At 41.9% G+C, this 16,325-nt stretch overlaps 1 protein-coding gene across 1 annotated transcript in view; it reads left to right on the plus strand.

Moving 5' to 3' along the window:
• The window catches only part of LOC122549029 (potassium/sodium hyperpolarization-activated cyclic nucleotide-gated channel 1-like), a 279,591-nt gene that overhangs the window by 203,900 nt on the left and 59,366 nt on the right, over positions 1-16,325 (plus strand). Inside the window, exon 6 of the mRNA XM_043688170.2 lies at positions 7,179-7,419. Coding sequence (XP_043544105.2) covers positions 7,179-7,419 — 241 coding nt within the window. The remainder of the gene's footprint in view (positions 1-7,178; positions 7,420-16,325) is intronic.

Genomic DNA, 16,325 nt, shown 5'->3' on the forward strand with positions numbered 1-16,325 from the left:
CTGAGGTCCTCACTTTTGCCTAATGATTATTTCCCTAGTTTGCTAGCTGCAGTTTATCTGGACATCAGGGCCCAGTGGGTATATTCTGCAGAATGAGATTTGAACCCACAATCTCCGCCTATGGAAGTAAGTGTGTTACTAACTAAGCCAATGGCAAGCAATGATGTCCTTATGGACTAATTAAATACAGAAAGTTGGGATAAGGGGCTCATTTTCAGGATGGCAACCTGTAATATGTGGAATGCCACAGTGATCAATGATGAGGTAGAATGTATAAATTAATGAATGAATTTCAGAAAAATCAAGACTCAAAGGGAATGATTTCACTTTTGATGGCTGACTGGCAGAGTGCCAGCTGTCCACTGATCAGCTCAGCAAGGGCACCAAGCTTTCAGCCTCAGTGAAGTCTTACCACTGAGCCACAAGTCCCATATCGATGCCAGACTGCACCTCAGCTGCTCTGTGCTGCCTCACATGGACACGGAGAATGTGTAAACTCCACACAGGCAGGTGCATGGGGCTGGAATCAAACCCAGTTCTCTGGCACTGTGAGGCAGCAGTGTTTACCATAGGAGCACTTTTTTTCAGAAGCAGACAAACCACTGAGTAAAGAGGAACCTCGATTATCTGAAGGATACTGGCGGGGTGTATTTCATTTGGTTAATTGAATTCTGGATAATTGAATGCCGGATTACATAGTTTAGCCAAGCATCAGGACCTTGCAATCTTTCCGGATAATCCGATATTTGGATAATTGAAAGCCAGATAATCAAAGTTCCTCTGTAAAGGGCAGTATAAATCCAGCTATTGTCAGGGACACATGAGTGTGATGACACTTAGGGCAGATAAGTGGTGGCAGAAAACTATCATGCAGGAGCCACACTCCTATGTTTATTTAACATGTTGGAGATGCTCTCGACTGTGGATGAAAGCTAATGTTCTATAAGGAGGAGAAATGGACTATCCAGGGTATTCTGGTTCACAATTCTTTCCAGTGGGGGGAGTCAGAAGGAATATATTGATAGTTGGAGCCAGTAAAGTTAGGTGGGGGGTTTGACATTTTTCTGGGCAGCCAAGGGCCTGAGTCTAGAAAGCTGTCCAATATGGGGATTCAAGACATCTCTTCAGGGCTGGATACAAACATGGAGTGGGAGGGGAAGGATATAATCATTATGCAAATACCAACAGCATAGGTAAGATGAGGAAAAGCTTTCTGTGTGCACAGTATGAGGAGCTATGCACCAAAACGAAGAACTGAAACTTAAGGGAATAACCTCTGAGTTATTACCTGAAACATGTGCCAATTGGCAGATGGCACACAAGATTTTAGTGAAATTAATACTTGGTTCAAAGTCTGGCATGGGAGAAGTGAGACATTCGCATCAGCGATGGGGAGAGTGAGGATTGTAATATTGGGTGGTCTGCATATAAATCATGCTGGGAGCAGTTTCTAACAAATTATATAATTAGGAAAATAAAGAGGGCTTTAAATAAAATGCTGGGTGTGAGGGATCAATCATAGATCATTTTGAAAATCAAAGTATAGAGTTGAGTCAGGAAAGCAAAATAATAATACAGGAAATGAAGGTCTAAGAGAGACAGGAAGGGACTGAGAGAAAACACGCAAAAATATGTCAATGCTACAAAGGTCTCAAAAAGGCAAAACTGAAGGCTCTGTGTCTGGGGGCTGAAACATACTTTTGTTTTGGTGAAATATGAGTTATATGGAGTTTATTGAACACAAGACCCAGTGGGATTTCTGGCCACGACTTAGTAAACACAATAAAAACTAAAAGAACTGCGGCCGCTGTGAATCAGAAACAAACACAGAAGCTGCTGGAAAAGCTCAGCAGGTCTGGCTGCATCTGTGAAGAGAAATCAGAGTTAACATTTTAGATCTGGTGTCCGATTCTGAGCTTTTCCAGTAGCTTCTGTTTTTGTTTCTTAGTAAACGTATTTCATTGATAATCTACGCTGCCCCTATGGTGTCTCTCATATCTGATTATATGCCCATTATATCATGTAAACTGCTGCTGGAACAACTCCCCACTAACCAGATATCCTCAGCAAGACAAGGATATGTTGCACCTGCACCAAAGTCTAATGTGAACCTAGACGAGCTCTGTCCAGAGCTGCCCCCATACATGGTCTTCCTCTTTGTGGGCAGGGACGTAGTGGGCCTGCTGGATGGTGTGGTGAAGAGACAAGACTTCTTCTTTCCCCAGGACCAACAGTGGAGGCTATGACAGCCATCTGTGCCCACCTGTCTAAGGTTGTCACTTATTTCAGTGCAGTCTCAGTCATCTGGAGGAATACCCAGCAATGTAGGAAGAAGCCAACTGCCTTTTCTCTCCAACAATATAAATGTTACCACCTTGTGTCCGATACCTCATACACATTGTATCTCTGCTGTTGCTGGAGATTGGTAGCTACTGTCCCCATTTCTCACCATGGGTCATACTCACTCACTCTCACTCTTGCCCCAGTACCCAATGGCACTAAACCTCAATGACCTCTGCACTGCCCACTCCCTTTGGAACACTTCTTCACCTGCACCAAAAGTGGCTCATGTACCACTGTCACAAAGCTAGTCCTTTTTTTCTAAAAGCTGTTCCTTGACTCCAGGGTACTCTGTACTTGATTTTTTTTCATAGGGGTAATAAATCAGTCTGGTTTGGTACAGAGATGAAAAGGATTTTGAGAGGTCTTTTGTTTACATGTAAACAGATCAGACTTCAGGCCAAAGTGGTCATGTTTTAGAAGTGACCTGTATAAAGAAAGGGGAATGGTCAGCCTTCTAGCTAGCTGAGCTGAGCAATTTTAGTTCAGTCTGACCTGGTGAGGAGCTCAACAGGGAGCTGTGTCGAAACTCTCTCTTTTTCTGCCCTTCAACTTTGACCTACAAGCATTTATACTGGTTTTTAAAGGGAGTTTGCTCTTTGGGAATGTTGTGTGTATTCGGAATAGCATAATTAACTCTAGTTGGATAGACTGAGTTCTGTAGGGGTTCTTTCTTCTGTTCTTTGTATTTCATTGCGTAATTTTGTGAATAAATGTTTGTCTATTTTAAATTCTAGTAGTCAACCGAGCTAATTTAATCCAGGTAATTTTCACTGTACACTTACCGAAACAAATTGCAAAGTTATGGTCTGGGGCTACCTGCTTAAGAATGTTTTGAGTCGTCTGGCATAGTCCATAACAACCACCAACTTTCATCTCTCACAATATCCTGCCTATGTCTCATTCTGGGAGGAAAACAGTCCACAGAAAGACTTAAGATGGGTAGTGGTCAACCCAACATTCAACTCCTCACACATTATATGGAAACTGTCCTTACATTGAATGCTCCAAGCTGCTGACTGGCCATATCCAAGCCCCTGGACTGATATCAGAGGCTATCCTTGACTTACTGTGCCTGGACTCCCAATGCAAAGGCTATCCCCCTTAATTTGACTGAGGACTGTTGTCAACCATGATAAGCTTCCTGACTTTGCATCTGAGCTAAACAGCAAAGCAAGACAGAAGCAATTTGAGTCTCATATCTCTTGCTGAGGGTGCTAAGCACAAAAAGGCAAGGCAAGGCGGGGATATTGTAAGTGTCCAATTGGGCTCAGTGTGACTCAGCACTATGACAGTGAGCTAAGAGCCTGAGATTCAGCCTGGTCCAGTCTATGAGTTGGGTCTATGACCCTGAGAGCAAAGTGCCCATGCTGAAGCATTGCAGTAATAGCTCCCTGTGCAGTCCGAGGTGCAGCATTGAAGTACAAAAGCGTACAGTAAGTGCACTGGAGATGTGGTATGTATGTTCTTAGAGGTTGGACCATGTTAAGTGCAAATGTCCATGAGTGGGACATGCATGTGGCAGTGCCCTTGGAGCATGTCCAAGTTGTCAGTGTCCAGAGTCCAGCATGGAGGTCCTTTGGAGCAAGCAGAGAGCTTCCGTGTTGAGATTTCTCAATGTCTCACTTGTTTGACATGTTTGCAAAGATAGGAAGCTGAATATTAATGAGGTGAGTTGTGGTATTATTATGGCAATTCAGAAGCTATAATCCTCCTTAATTGGCAGCTCACCATTGCCTCGTGAGAAACTGGCCTTGCCTTTCAGCAGAACTATAAAAGACGTAATGTGATGTTCCCAATGTTAGGATCGAATTTCTTGTCTACTGCTACCACAAATTTTGCTATAATCTCCATCAACAATAGACCCCTATAAGATTCTGAATGTGCATGGTATTCATAACTAAGTAACCAAACTCATTATGCCAATTGATGGAAATAAGTATGACCCGATAGTCATTGCAGAGATATGGCTTACAAGATAATTTATTAAATCACCTTCTTCTGAAACCCAACCAATGAGCATATGATATTAGACTGAGCATTGTTTCATTTGGCAGGATGAATTAATAATCTCAGAGCAAAAGCACCCCTTGTTAGTTACAAACACAATATAATTGAATTTTACATTCAGTTTGAAGGGGAGAAGAATGGGTCTTAAGACTATTTTATTTAACTTAAGTAAGGGCAACTATGTAATTCATGAAAGTTGAGCTAGCTGAAGTAAAATGGCTTACTAAACTAAGGGATGTAGTGACAGATATTGAAGGGTATATTTCAGAATACTAAGAATAAGTGTATTCCTGATGCAAAAGAATGTAAGGGTTGGACTCGCCAACTGTGGTTGACATAAAGAGCTAAGGGAAAAAGCATATACAGTAATTGTGAAAAGGTAATTGGCAGGTCAGATGACTGGACAGAATACGAATTATTGCAGAAAATGACAAATTAATTAATCAAGAGAAAGAAATTGGGGTATGAGAAGAAGCTAGCTCTGAATGTAATAATGGATAGCAGGAGTCTCAACAGTTATTTAAAAAGGAATAGAGTAAGCAAAATGATGTTAGCCCACCAGAGATTAGAAAGGTGACTCAATTGTAGATAATAAAGAAATGGATTAAACAAACAAATATTTCACTTCTGTCTTCACTATACAGCACACAAACAACATTCCAGTAACAGATCTAAATCAAAATGTGAAAGGGACAGAGGAACTTGATGAAAATGTAATCACTAGGTAAGCACGACTGAACAAAACTGAATGAAGCTGAGGGCTGACAAATCCCTGGGTCTTGATGGACTTAGAAGATGTGGCTAATGAGGTAGTAGATGCATTAGTTTTAATTTTCTGAAATTTGCTGGATCTTGACAGGTTAGGTTGGAAAGTAATAGATACAACTTCTGTTTTCAAGACAGGAGAGAGGCAGAAGGCTGGAACCTAAAAGCAAGTTAGCTTGATGTCTGTCACAGAGAAGGTTATCATTAGGACAGTTAAAACTAGGCACTTAGAAATCTCAAGGTTGTCAGTAAGAGTCAGCATATGTTATAAAAGGAAAATCATGTTTAACAAATTATTGGAGTTCTTTGAAGCAGTGACAAGCACTGTGGATAAACAAGAGCTTGTGGATATATCCTGGGCTCCTGGAAGTCATATGAAAAAGTATCACATGATAGGTGATTGCACAAAGCAGGATCTCACGGAATGGGGCAAAACAACATCATGGGGAGAGGTCTGGCTGGCTGACAGGAGCAGAAACTGCATAATTGAGTCTTCTTCTGATTGCCTAATGTGTTGAATGGTGGCCCATAGGGGTCTGTGCTGGGGTCTCAATTTTTTACAATGTTATCAATGATTTAAATAAGGGGAGTGAAGGCATGTTAGCTAAATCTGCAGATGCTACAAAGATAGGTGGGAAAGTATGTTGTGAAGAGGACATAAGAAAGTTGCAGGCTGATATACATGCCTTGAGTGAGTGGGCAAAAATCTGGCAGATAGAGTCTCATGTGGTAATATGCAAAATTATTCATTTTGGCAGAAAGAATAAAAAAGCACAGTATTATTGAAATGGAGAATGATTGCAGTATTCTGAGGTACAGAGGAGTTATAGTGTTCTAGTGCATGAATCACAAAAAGTTAGTGATAAATGCAAGTAATTACAAAGGCAAGTGAGACACGAACCTTTATTATTAGAGGGATTGAATGTAAAATAAAGGGTGATACGCTCCAACTGAGAAAGCAAACAAGGGAAAGATGTTGCCTCTTATGGATGAATCCAGAATTACTATCACTGGATAAAAATTAGGGGCCTGCCTTTCAGGACAGAGATGAGGAGAAACTGTTTTGCAACTGTGCCTCAGAAGGCAGTGGAGGCAAGGTCAATAAATATTCTTAATGTGGAAGTATTTTGATCCTTGTCAGACAATGGAATCAAAGGTTAATGAGGGTACATGGAAATATGGAATTCAAAACAAAAACATATTGCCATGGTGTTACTGAGTGGAAGGGCAGGCGTGATGGACCAAGTGGCCCATTTTTGCTGCCAATTCATATTTATGTCCATTTATGATATTTTGAGTCCTGCTTACTGCTCTGTACAACAAGTAAATCTACTTCGTGCAGTCAGCCCTTACTGCTGGTCAAAGGATTGAAGAAAAAGACAGGAGTTCTCAGGAATCCTGACACTGACCATTCCCATCTCCTCATGATGGCCCCAGAACTAAACAAAGGAATGGTCAATGAGAGGAAACTGAAGTCTTCCACAGATTTTCCTCCTACCAACATTATTGTAATTTCATTGTTGAAATAGGCCAAATCTTCTAAACTGCTTTGATTTACTGAGTAGAAAATAAATTGGATCTAAATATGTTGCTGTTGTTGCTGTATTAACCTTACAGAAGCTGTGACAGTTTGATTTTCTTCTTTGAGCCATTGCTTTCTCTGCATTTTTGTCTTTAAATTGAATCCCATGAGCAAACCTATTCTAAATGCATGAAGCATTATGAAACAAGGTAGTTCTTCTTCCTCCCCACTGCCATGAGTCAACTGCGTGAGCATTCTGCAACATCAGAAAAAATATTTATTCTAACCAGTTCATTCTTTCTGGTCCATGTGTTAACCATTCAGGATATTTTAACAATATTCTTCCAAATAAATTACTAGCTTATTTAGTTAGTTATTCTAAACCCTTTGACAGTTACCATCTGATTTGTCATTTATATAGACATTGTACACAAGGTACTTACCATGTTTCTCAGCCTACTAGAGAATTTGAAATATTCACGCGGTCAGTCATCTACTTTGTTGCATTTGGTTAAAGCCTGGTCACTTACTTCTGTTTCAGGAGATTGTCAACTTCAATTGTCGGAAGCTGGTTGCAACGATGCCCCTGTTTGCAAATGCTGACCCAAGTTTTGTGACTAGCATGCTGAGCAAACTGCGATTTGAGGTGTTTCAGCCTGGAAACTACATTGTTCGAGAAGGGTCAATTGGGAAGAAGATGTATTTCATTCAACATGGCGTGGCTACTGTTATCACCAAATCCAGCAAAGAAATGAAGCTATCAGATGGTTCTTACTTTGGGGGTCAGTATCACTTGTATCTTATATGGATTAAATTAACATGAGTGTATAAAGGAAGGTTGCCATGACAAACAATATGTTTAATAATGTACATTTGATTACTAGCTATGATTGGCAGAAATGATCTTGCCATCTCTTTTGGGCCAATCGGTACTTTTATTTGCTCTCTGCATTGTTGCATTGTTTCTTTGTCATTCAAGTGAATTTAGTTTCAGTTAAAGGGGCTTAGAGTGGTCATGCATAAGTTGCTGCACCGAAGTGGGACAGTTTCAGCAAGAGACTTCATATTCCGTTTGGTTATTTCACATTAAAATGCTTTTGAGCCAGTGAGATGACAATAAGCAGATGTTTCTGTACTAAATTATCAGTGCCAGCATTTCTTGGGAGTCTCAAAAGAATTTATCTGAGTTAATGTCACGTGACACTTTACTGCACCTGGCTCCAGAACTCTCAGGTCACTTAGGAATTGAACGGAGTCCCAGCTGAATTAATTCTACTCTGACAATTTGCTGATGAGTAAAGTTTCCTGACCCAAATGTGATGCTTTGTGAGCCATAGAGGTAGTATGTCACCAAACAAGGTTGCATAAGATTTACAGCACAGCCACAGACTATTGGGCCTGACAGGTCTATACCAGTGTTTAGGCTCCACACAAGCATCCTCTACCATTACTTCATACCATGCTAATTTCCATTGCTGGTTCCCTTCTTGTCATGTTTAGTTTACTACTAATTGGGCAACTCAGTGTTCTGGTTAAACCAAAAAGTCTAAGATGAAGAGTGACGGTTTTCGTAATAAATAATCTATGTTGAAGAATTGGTCCAGATTATAATAAGATACACATCAACAAAAACTTATATTTAGATTGTGGCTTTTGCTTGGAGCACAGAGTTAGAGCTGGGCTAACCCTAACCCTATTACAGGTGCGGTATAAAACAAAATATGACATCGCGCAATATAATGAGATATTAGGTCAGATGATCAATAGTTTGGTCAAAGAAGTAGACTTTACAGCATGTTTTAAAGGAGGATAGCAAGACGGAGAAAAATTGAGAGGGAATTCTAGAACATAGAGCTTACACTGGTCTAATGACATTTCCATATATTTTGACTGTTAATGAGCTTATGCACTTTCTAAACACAATCATGCCTACTTTTAACTATTCCAAAGAACAACTTACTTCCTCCAAAGGGCACTTGCTTCCTTTAAAAGGCACCCTGGACTTTTCATCATGCAGGAAATCCAGGCTTAAGTCATTGTTTGATGTGGAATAAATGAAGGATGATTGTTGAATGAGATTTGGTATACGGTAAGGTACAGGCAGCAAAATTGTGGATTACTTTATGTTTCTAGACAGGACATTTTAGTAGTCTGGCCAGTTGTATATTTTGTTCATTCATGCAATTTGAGTATCACTGCCTGGACCAGTATTTTATTTCCAGTTCCTAATTGTCATTGAGAAGGTGATAGTGAGCTGCTTTCTTGAACTACAGCAGTCCATTTGATGTAGGTCCACCCACAAAGGTGTTTGGGAGGGAATTCCAGGAAAGTAAACCAGCAACACTGGGAAACAGCGATATATTTGTTGTTCTGTTAGAATATTTGAGTCTAGAGGTGACAAGACATGAGTGGAGGTTTTCAGTAGTGGATGAGCAGAGACTAGAGCAAAACCAAGTTATGTCACAAAAGTGGAAATAAGAGGTTTACGGTTGGAGTGGTTAGAAGCTTTTCCTGGGATAAAATGTGACACCAAGTTCGTGAATAGACTTATTTAGTCTTAGATTGCTGCTTAGGAGAGGAATGAAGTCAGTATCGAGGGAACAGAGTTCAGAGCGATGACTAAAACAATGATTTTGATCTTCTAAACATTTAATTAAAAGAAATTTCTGCTCACTTAGTATCAGATGTTGGATATGCACTCTAATAAGTTAACATAAGTGCAGCAGACAAGAGAGGTGGTTGTGCAGTAGAGCTAGTTGTGATCAGTATATGTGTGAAGATCTATGGCATGAGTAACATGGCTTATGCATCACTGTATCCTTAAAGTGTACTGCATTAGACCCTGCCTAAGCTGCAGCAAGGCAAACCTCAGTGCTGTATCAATGAGGTCATCAAGACTGTTTACATCAAGAGGAACATCTGCATCTCTGTTCCAATGAAGAGAGAAACTGCAATAAGGGGGAAATCAAGTTTCACCTCACCACAGGGTTCTATAGGTGCAGTTGCTATAGACTGCATGCACACTGCCTTGCATAATCCCCATCAGCAGTCTGACATGTTTCTGATTAGAAAGGAATTCTTCTCCGTTAGTGTTTGCGAGTGGCTACAGCAATACATTATGAAGATCTGTATACAGCTTCCAGGCTGCAGTAATATTTGTTCCTGTTACACCAATTCACTGTGTCCCTCCATTCTGACCAGGCCATCAGTTCATAGGCTGGCTACACCATGGCAAGCAATAGTCCCTTCAAGTTAGTCACTTGGGATTGCAAAAAGCGAGACAGAACTCCACCCGAGCGATCTAATTTGCAGAACCTGGGCTAGTCTGGTTATGTGATGTAAACAAAACTGATTAAGAGTATACTTTTGTATCTCTAATGAAAGTACTGCATTTCTTATGGCATTGCAGCCATGCCCTTGTAGAGAATACCAATATTGAGAAGAAGTTGCTTTGATCTACTTGAAATGATTCACAAGAGCATTATCAAATAAAAGTTGCAACCGAACCACATGAAATATCAGAACAGATGACCTTGGCAGAATATATGATTAGCCTTCATTCAACATTACATTGACCTGTCAGCTAAAGTCTGAGCATTGACATCCTTTGTAACCACTTCCCACTGGTGTGAGAAGAGTCGCTTGGAAGACTTTCTGCCTCCCACCTGCCTATTACCTCGATCCCCTGCTGTCCAACTCTGGGTATACTTAATGTTAAGAGTGTTTTCTTGTCTTTAAGTGGTAGCAATGAAAGATAAAGCTAATAAATAATGCAGCCTTCCCATCTGACTCATGATAATGACCTTCAAATACCAACTTAACACAGTTCCTGAGATCAGCAGAACAGCTGTGTACAAGACATGTCTTGCCCCTCACATTATTGGGTATAATCGGTTTCCAGGCCATCATATTGCAAATGTTGAGAAGATTAACTTGGATTTGGGATAAGGTAGTATCTTTTAAAACCTGCAAGTTCAGCACTTAAAGAATTTTAAACTGCATTAAGTTAGTGTCCTTGAACATAGAGAGGAAACTAGAAGCCCAGGGGATCAACCAGCCTCATTCAACACTTTCTTACATTGTATAAGATAGCTATTGTTTTCTGGTAAGTGTGGTATCATAATTTTGTTTGAAAATTTCATTGCAAATGGAGGAATTATAGGTTTGTGCATGTTTCATCATTATTTCAGAAATTGCAAAGTCAGCTAGCTGAATCTCAGTTATGCAGCCAGCTGTCGGATTCACATACACATCATAGGAAGAAGTTATTTTATCATGTTAATTAAAAATATACTTGGGAACTAAATGGCCAATTTAAAGTATTACTACAGTCATTGATGTTGTTGCTTCATTCTGGTATTAACAGAAAAACCAAGATAATACAAAAATTAAGCCAATGTAAGCTTCTTTATTCAAAATCAAGGTATTCCAGCTACCGTAGTCAAGAGAACTGGAGGGCATGCACATAGAATGAGAAAAGGCTGTTCAGCTGAGCAAAGACATTCAAAGTATGAATCAAATGGCAGTACAAGGGATGACAATAAGGAAGCTGATCACCTTCCTCAGGATGGCCACTCTCCTACTAGTGATTTCCAGTAACATTCACAATTGTCAGGAGGTCCCTCATATGTCCCTTCTGTGCATATGCTGGAAGTTTCTGTATTTGCCTTCCCATTATATCATGTGGCTCTATGAATTTATGCATGGCCCAAGTGCTAAATTTGGACTCCACAGGACCAGTAAGTAAATTCTCTTGTCACTCAACACATTCTGCTGTAAGGCTTGGTCAGATGTAGGAATTAGCACCAGCATTAGTTAATGGCCCAAACTCCGAAGTTGGAACCTCTTACAATCAAGATAGACATGGACTACTGAATTTTAGCATCTATCATCTGCTTGTTATGTCTGTGGCCATTCCTGGAATAAAATGGATGTTCTAAGAAAGATGAAATATGATCCTAAAATGGCTGAAAAGTAAGGTAATTTCTTTGAGATAGGTGGGATAAACAGAACCATCTGCATTGAGATTGCCATTTTATATAAAGAAACAAAACCAGGCAACTGAGTCAGCATTAAGAAATTTGTGTCTCCTGTTTATGTCACACACAACTCTATGATTCTATGTGTGATAATTTCACATATCAGTGGGTGAAAGACTCATCTGTCAGTTAGCCAGCCTGGAAAGGCAATGGATCTAGATGCCAGAAAGCACACTGAACTATATTTCAACAGATGCTTTTAAAAGCAACACAGGAGGGAGAGCAAAAGAGAAAATAATTTCAAGCAACAAGTGTTAGATCTCTCTCTCTCTCTCCCCCTACCGATTTCTTTCATCATCTTTGAATACAGCATTCAGTGAAAAATTGGGAATTCAGGCATTCACTGAGTAATCAGAATTATCAATAAATTCCAATAGTGCCAAGGATATAAAACAACCATTAAACAACTCAAGTCTCAGCTTAAGAGTCTAACACCTCAAGAATTCAAAGGGTGTTGAATGTGTAACATTTATTTTCCCCTTTTTGTACCAGGCACTCTCCCCTTGTTTGTGTCTGTGTTTTACGTCACACATTATTTATTTTTTTCTTGGAATTTTTAGATAACAAAATTCTTCTTTCTTTCACTACAAAACAACTTTGATAATTGACTGAATATTTTCTAATTAACTACACTTTAACTGAAATATGATAAATGTGTTTTAAATAGAAATAAATAAATTTATTGTGACTATCCAAGAGGGAATTAAACAGAGGAGAGCTAAATTACCTCTCCTTACTTGATCATAATAAAATAAAGCAATTTTAGATAGCTGCTGCAAAGTGCCTGGAAATATTCAGGAGTGGTTTTGGAGATGTGTATTTTTGTTGTGAATTTGGCAGAGTGTAGCTGCATGATCTCAAAGTGGACAGAAGACCTACAGGGCCTCATCAGACTAGGCTTCAATAGGTATGGTAACTCCCTCTGAGCCTCCAGCATGACAGCTTGATGGAGCAAAAGACGTGGAGAATCTGCGCAGCATCTTCCGTCAACCTAGAACTGGTTTCCTCCATGCTCTTCAACAATAATAGGAGGCTGTCTAGTGGGCCAGCCAATTCATCCAGCATCTTGCCCATTAGCTTTCTCCTACACTCTGCACATACCATAAGATATAGGAGCAGAAGTAGACCATTCAGCCCATCAATATTGCTCTATTATTCAATCGTGGTTGATATGTTTCTCAACCCCATGATACAGCTGCCTTCCTGCAACCCTTAATCCTCTTCACAAGATTAAGAGGCCTGTCTCTCTCTCTCTCTCTCTCTCTCTCTGTCTTAAATATACTCACTGACTTGGCCTCCGCAGCCCTCTGCGACAATGAGTTTCACAGCGTCACCAGCCTCTGGCTGAAGAAATTCCTCCTTATCTCAGTTCTAAAGTGTCATCCCTTCACTCTGATGCTGTGCCCAGGGGCCTGAATCTCTCCTACTAGTGGAAGCATCTTCTCCGTGTCTACTTTATCCAGGTGTCTCACTATTCTGTAAGTTTAAATCAGATCAACCCTTCATCCTCCTAAACTCCATCAAGTACAGACCCAGAGCCCTCAACCACTCCTCAAGCCATTCACCACAGGGATCATTCTGTTAAACCTCCTCTGGGTCCCCTCCAATGTCAGCATATACTTCCTTAGATACAGGACACAAAACTGTTCACAATAGTTCAAATGTGGTCTTACCAAAGTCCTCTAATGCCTAAGCAGAATATCCCTGCTCTTGAATTCTGGCCCTCTTGAAATTAATGTTAACATGGTATTTGCTTTCCTAACTGCCAACACTTCAACCTTTGGAGAAGACTGAATTAGGATCCTCTAAGTCCCTTTGCTCTCAGAGTTGTGAAGCCTTTCCCCATTTAGAAAATAGTCTAATCCTCTATTCTTCCTACTAAAATGCATAACCTCACAATTTCCCACATGGCAAGCCATCTGTCAGTTCCATGCCCTTTCTCCAAGCCCTTCCACAGCCTTCCCAATTTGCTTGCAGCTAGCCACGTACTGCAGAAAATCATCTTCGCCACAAGCTCTGTTGTGAGCTGTTTTCTTCATGGAATGAGAGAGAGAGAGAGAGAGAGAGACAGACAGACAGACAGATACAACAGGAGATAAAGGTGGGCTGCACAGTTACTACTGGTGCAGATTAGGAGGTGTTATGAGTGAGTTTGTAGTCAGCAAAGAGGGTGAAGGTGGCTGGAGCAATTGAGGTACAGGGTGAATAAGGGTGACTGGTGAAGATTTGCAAGCAATAATGAGAGTGATCAATCAGAACCTTGGTGGGAGATGAGTTCAATAGCAGCAACAGAGCGAGTGTAATTTATGAGAGAGTAGATGGCAAAGTGGAGAAAGTCATTGACCTTCTTCCTACATTGCTGAGCATTCTCCCAGATGGCTGAGACTACTTTATTATGAGTGGCAACCTTGGACCAGACTGGCATGGTCTGGTTTCATACCCGATGCTGTTGGTCCAAGGAGAAAGAAGAAATCCTGTCTATACATTAGCCCATCCAACACAAGCTTCAGCGTCTTTCCCACAAACTGGCCCACTGATTTCCCCATTTGTCATGTCCAGGGCAGGAGGTGCAGGAGATGCTAGTCCTTCTTCAAATCTCCTCTTGGTGAGTTAGGGTGGAATTCAGGTGCAAATGATGCCAATGGGCACAGAGTAGATAATTAATGAGGCAAAGTTAGTAAGATACAGCAAGCAAAGACACTTAGCCCCACAATGAGAATCTCTCCAATAGACTTAATGCAACTCAGACTTAGCCAAAAAAGCATGTGATTCAGCTTCCAGTCAAGATGATGGGCTGCTCCATTTAATATTAATAATGATGCTTAGTTCTCTGTTGAGTGCTGAGACAGCCATACCCTGCCTCTTCGTAGGGTATGTGGAACAATCCATCTTCCGCAACTACACTGGCCCCACCTCCCATCTTTTCCTCCGCTACATTGATGACTGTATCGGCGCTACCTCGTGCTCCCACGAGGAGGTTGAACAGTTCATCCACTACACTAACACCTTCCACCCCGACCTCAAATTCACCTGGACAGTCTCGGACTCCTCCCTCCCCTTCCTAGACCTTTCTGTTTCTATCTCAGACGACCGAATCAACATGGACATCTACTACAAACCGACCGACTCCCACAGCTACCTGGACTACACCTCCTCCCACCCCGCCCCCTGTAAAAACGCCATCCCATTCTCCCAATTCCTTCGTCTCCGCCGCATCTGCTCCCAGGAGGACCAGTTCAAAATACGCACAACACAGACGGCCTCCTTCTTCAAGGACCGCAATTTCCCCCCCGACGTGATCGACGATGCCCTCCACCGCATCTCCTCCACTTCCCGCTCCTCCGCCCTTGAGCCCCGCCCCTCCAACTGCCACCAGGACAGAACCCCACTGGTCCTCACCTACCACCCCACCAATCTCCATGTACAGCGCATCATCCGCCGTCACTTCCGCCACCTCCAAACGGACCCCACCACCAAGGATATATTTCCCTCCCCTCCCCTATCAGCTTTCCGTAGAGACCACTCCCTCCGCGACTCCCTTGTCAGATCCACACCCCCCACCAACCCAACCTCCACTCCCGGCACCTTCCCTTGCAACCGCAGGAGGTGCAACACTTGCGCCCACACCTCCCCCCTCACTTCTCTCCAAGGCCCCAAAGGAAACTTCCATATCCGCCACAGATTCACCTGCACCTCCACCCACATTATCTACTGCATCCGCTGCAGCCGGTGTGGCCTCCTCTATATTGGGGAGACAGGCCGCCTACTTGCGGAGCGATTCAGAGAGCACCTCTGGGCCACCCGGACGAACCAACCCAATCACCCTGTAGCACAGCATTTCAACTCCCCCTCCCACTCCACCGAGGATATGCAGGTCATTGGACTCATCCACCGCCAAACCACAACAACGCGACGGTCGGAGGAGGAGCGTCTTATCTTCCGACTGGGAATCCTCCAACCACAGGGGATGAACTTGGACTTCACTAGTTTCTTCATCCCCCCTCCCCCCACCTTGTCTCAGCCGAATCCCTCCAGCCCGGCACCGCCTTCCTGACCTGCAGTCGTCTTCTTGACCTCTCCGCCTCCACCCTACTCCGACCTATCACCCTCACCTTGACCTCTTTCCACCTATCACATTTCCAACGCCCCTCCTCCAAGTCCCTCCTCCCTACCTTTTATCTTCTCCTGCTGAACACTCTCTGCTCATTCCTGAAGAAGGGCATGTGCCCGAAACGTCGAATCTTCTGTTCCCTAGATGCTGCCTGACCTGCTGTGCTGTTCCAGCAATAAAGTTTCAGCTGCTGAGACAGCCAGCAATGCAACAGGCACTTGAGCCAAGGCCTCAATCAGGGGAAAGAAGTTGCAGTGCCAATTTTGCATTTGTCCAACTCAATTGGAACAGCGCATTGGAACATCCCATTTACTCAATCTCCTAAGGGAAACATTGTATTTTCTTTCCTAACAACCCAAGGACAATTGAGCACAAGTCTGCTGTACAGATATAAATTTGCAGTTGCATTTGTTATACATGAACTATTTCATTTTTACAGCTGCCTTGCTATCTTTTCTGTCAAATATTTGACCATGCTTGTCAGTACTCATCCTGAAAACTTTCAGTCTCCTTCCTGGCCAATTATTCAGCTAGATCC

Source organism: Chiloscyllium plagiosum, unplaced genomic scaffold (assembly GCF_037043375.1).
Source record: "Chiloscyllium plagiosum isolate Xiang-an unplaced genomic scaffold, Cpla_swu_hap1 HiC_scaffold_1, whole genome shotgun sequence".
NCBI classification, from domain to species: domain Eukaryota; kingdom Metazoa; phylum Chordata; class Chondrichthyes; order Orectolobiformes; family Hemiscylliidae; genus Chiloscyllium; species Chiloscyllium plagiosum.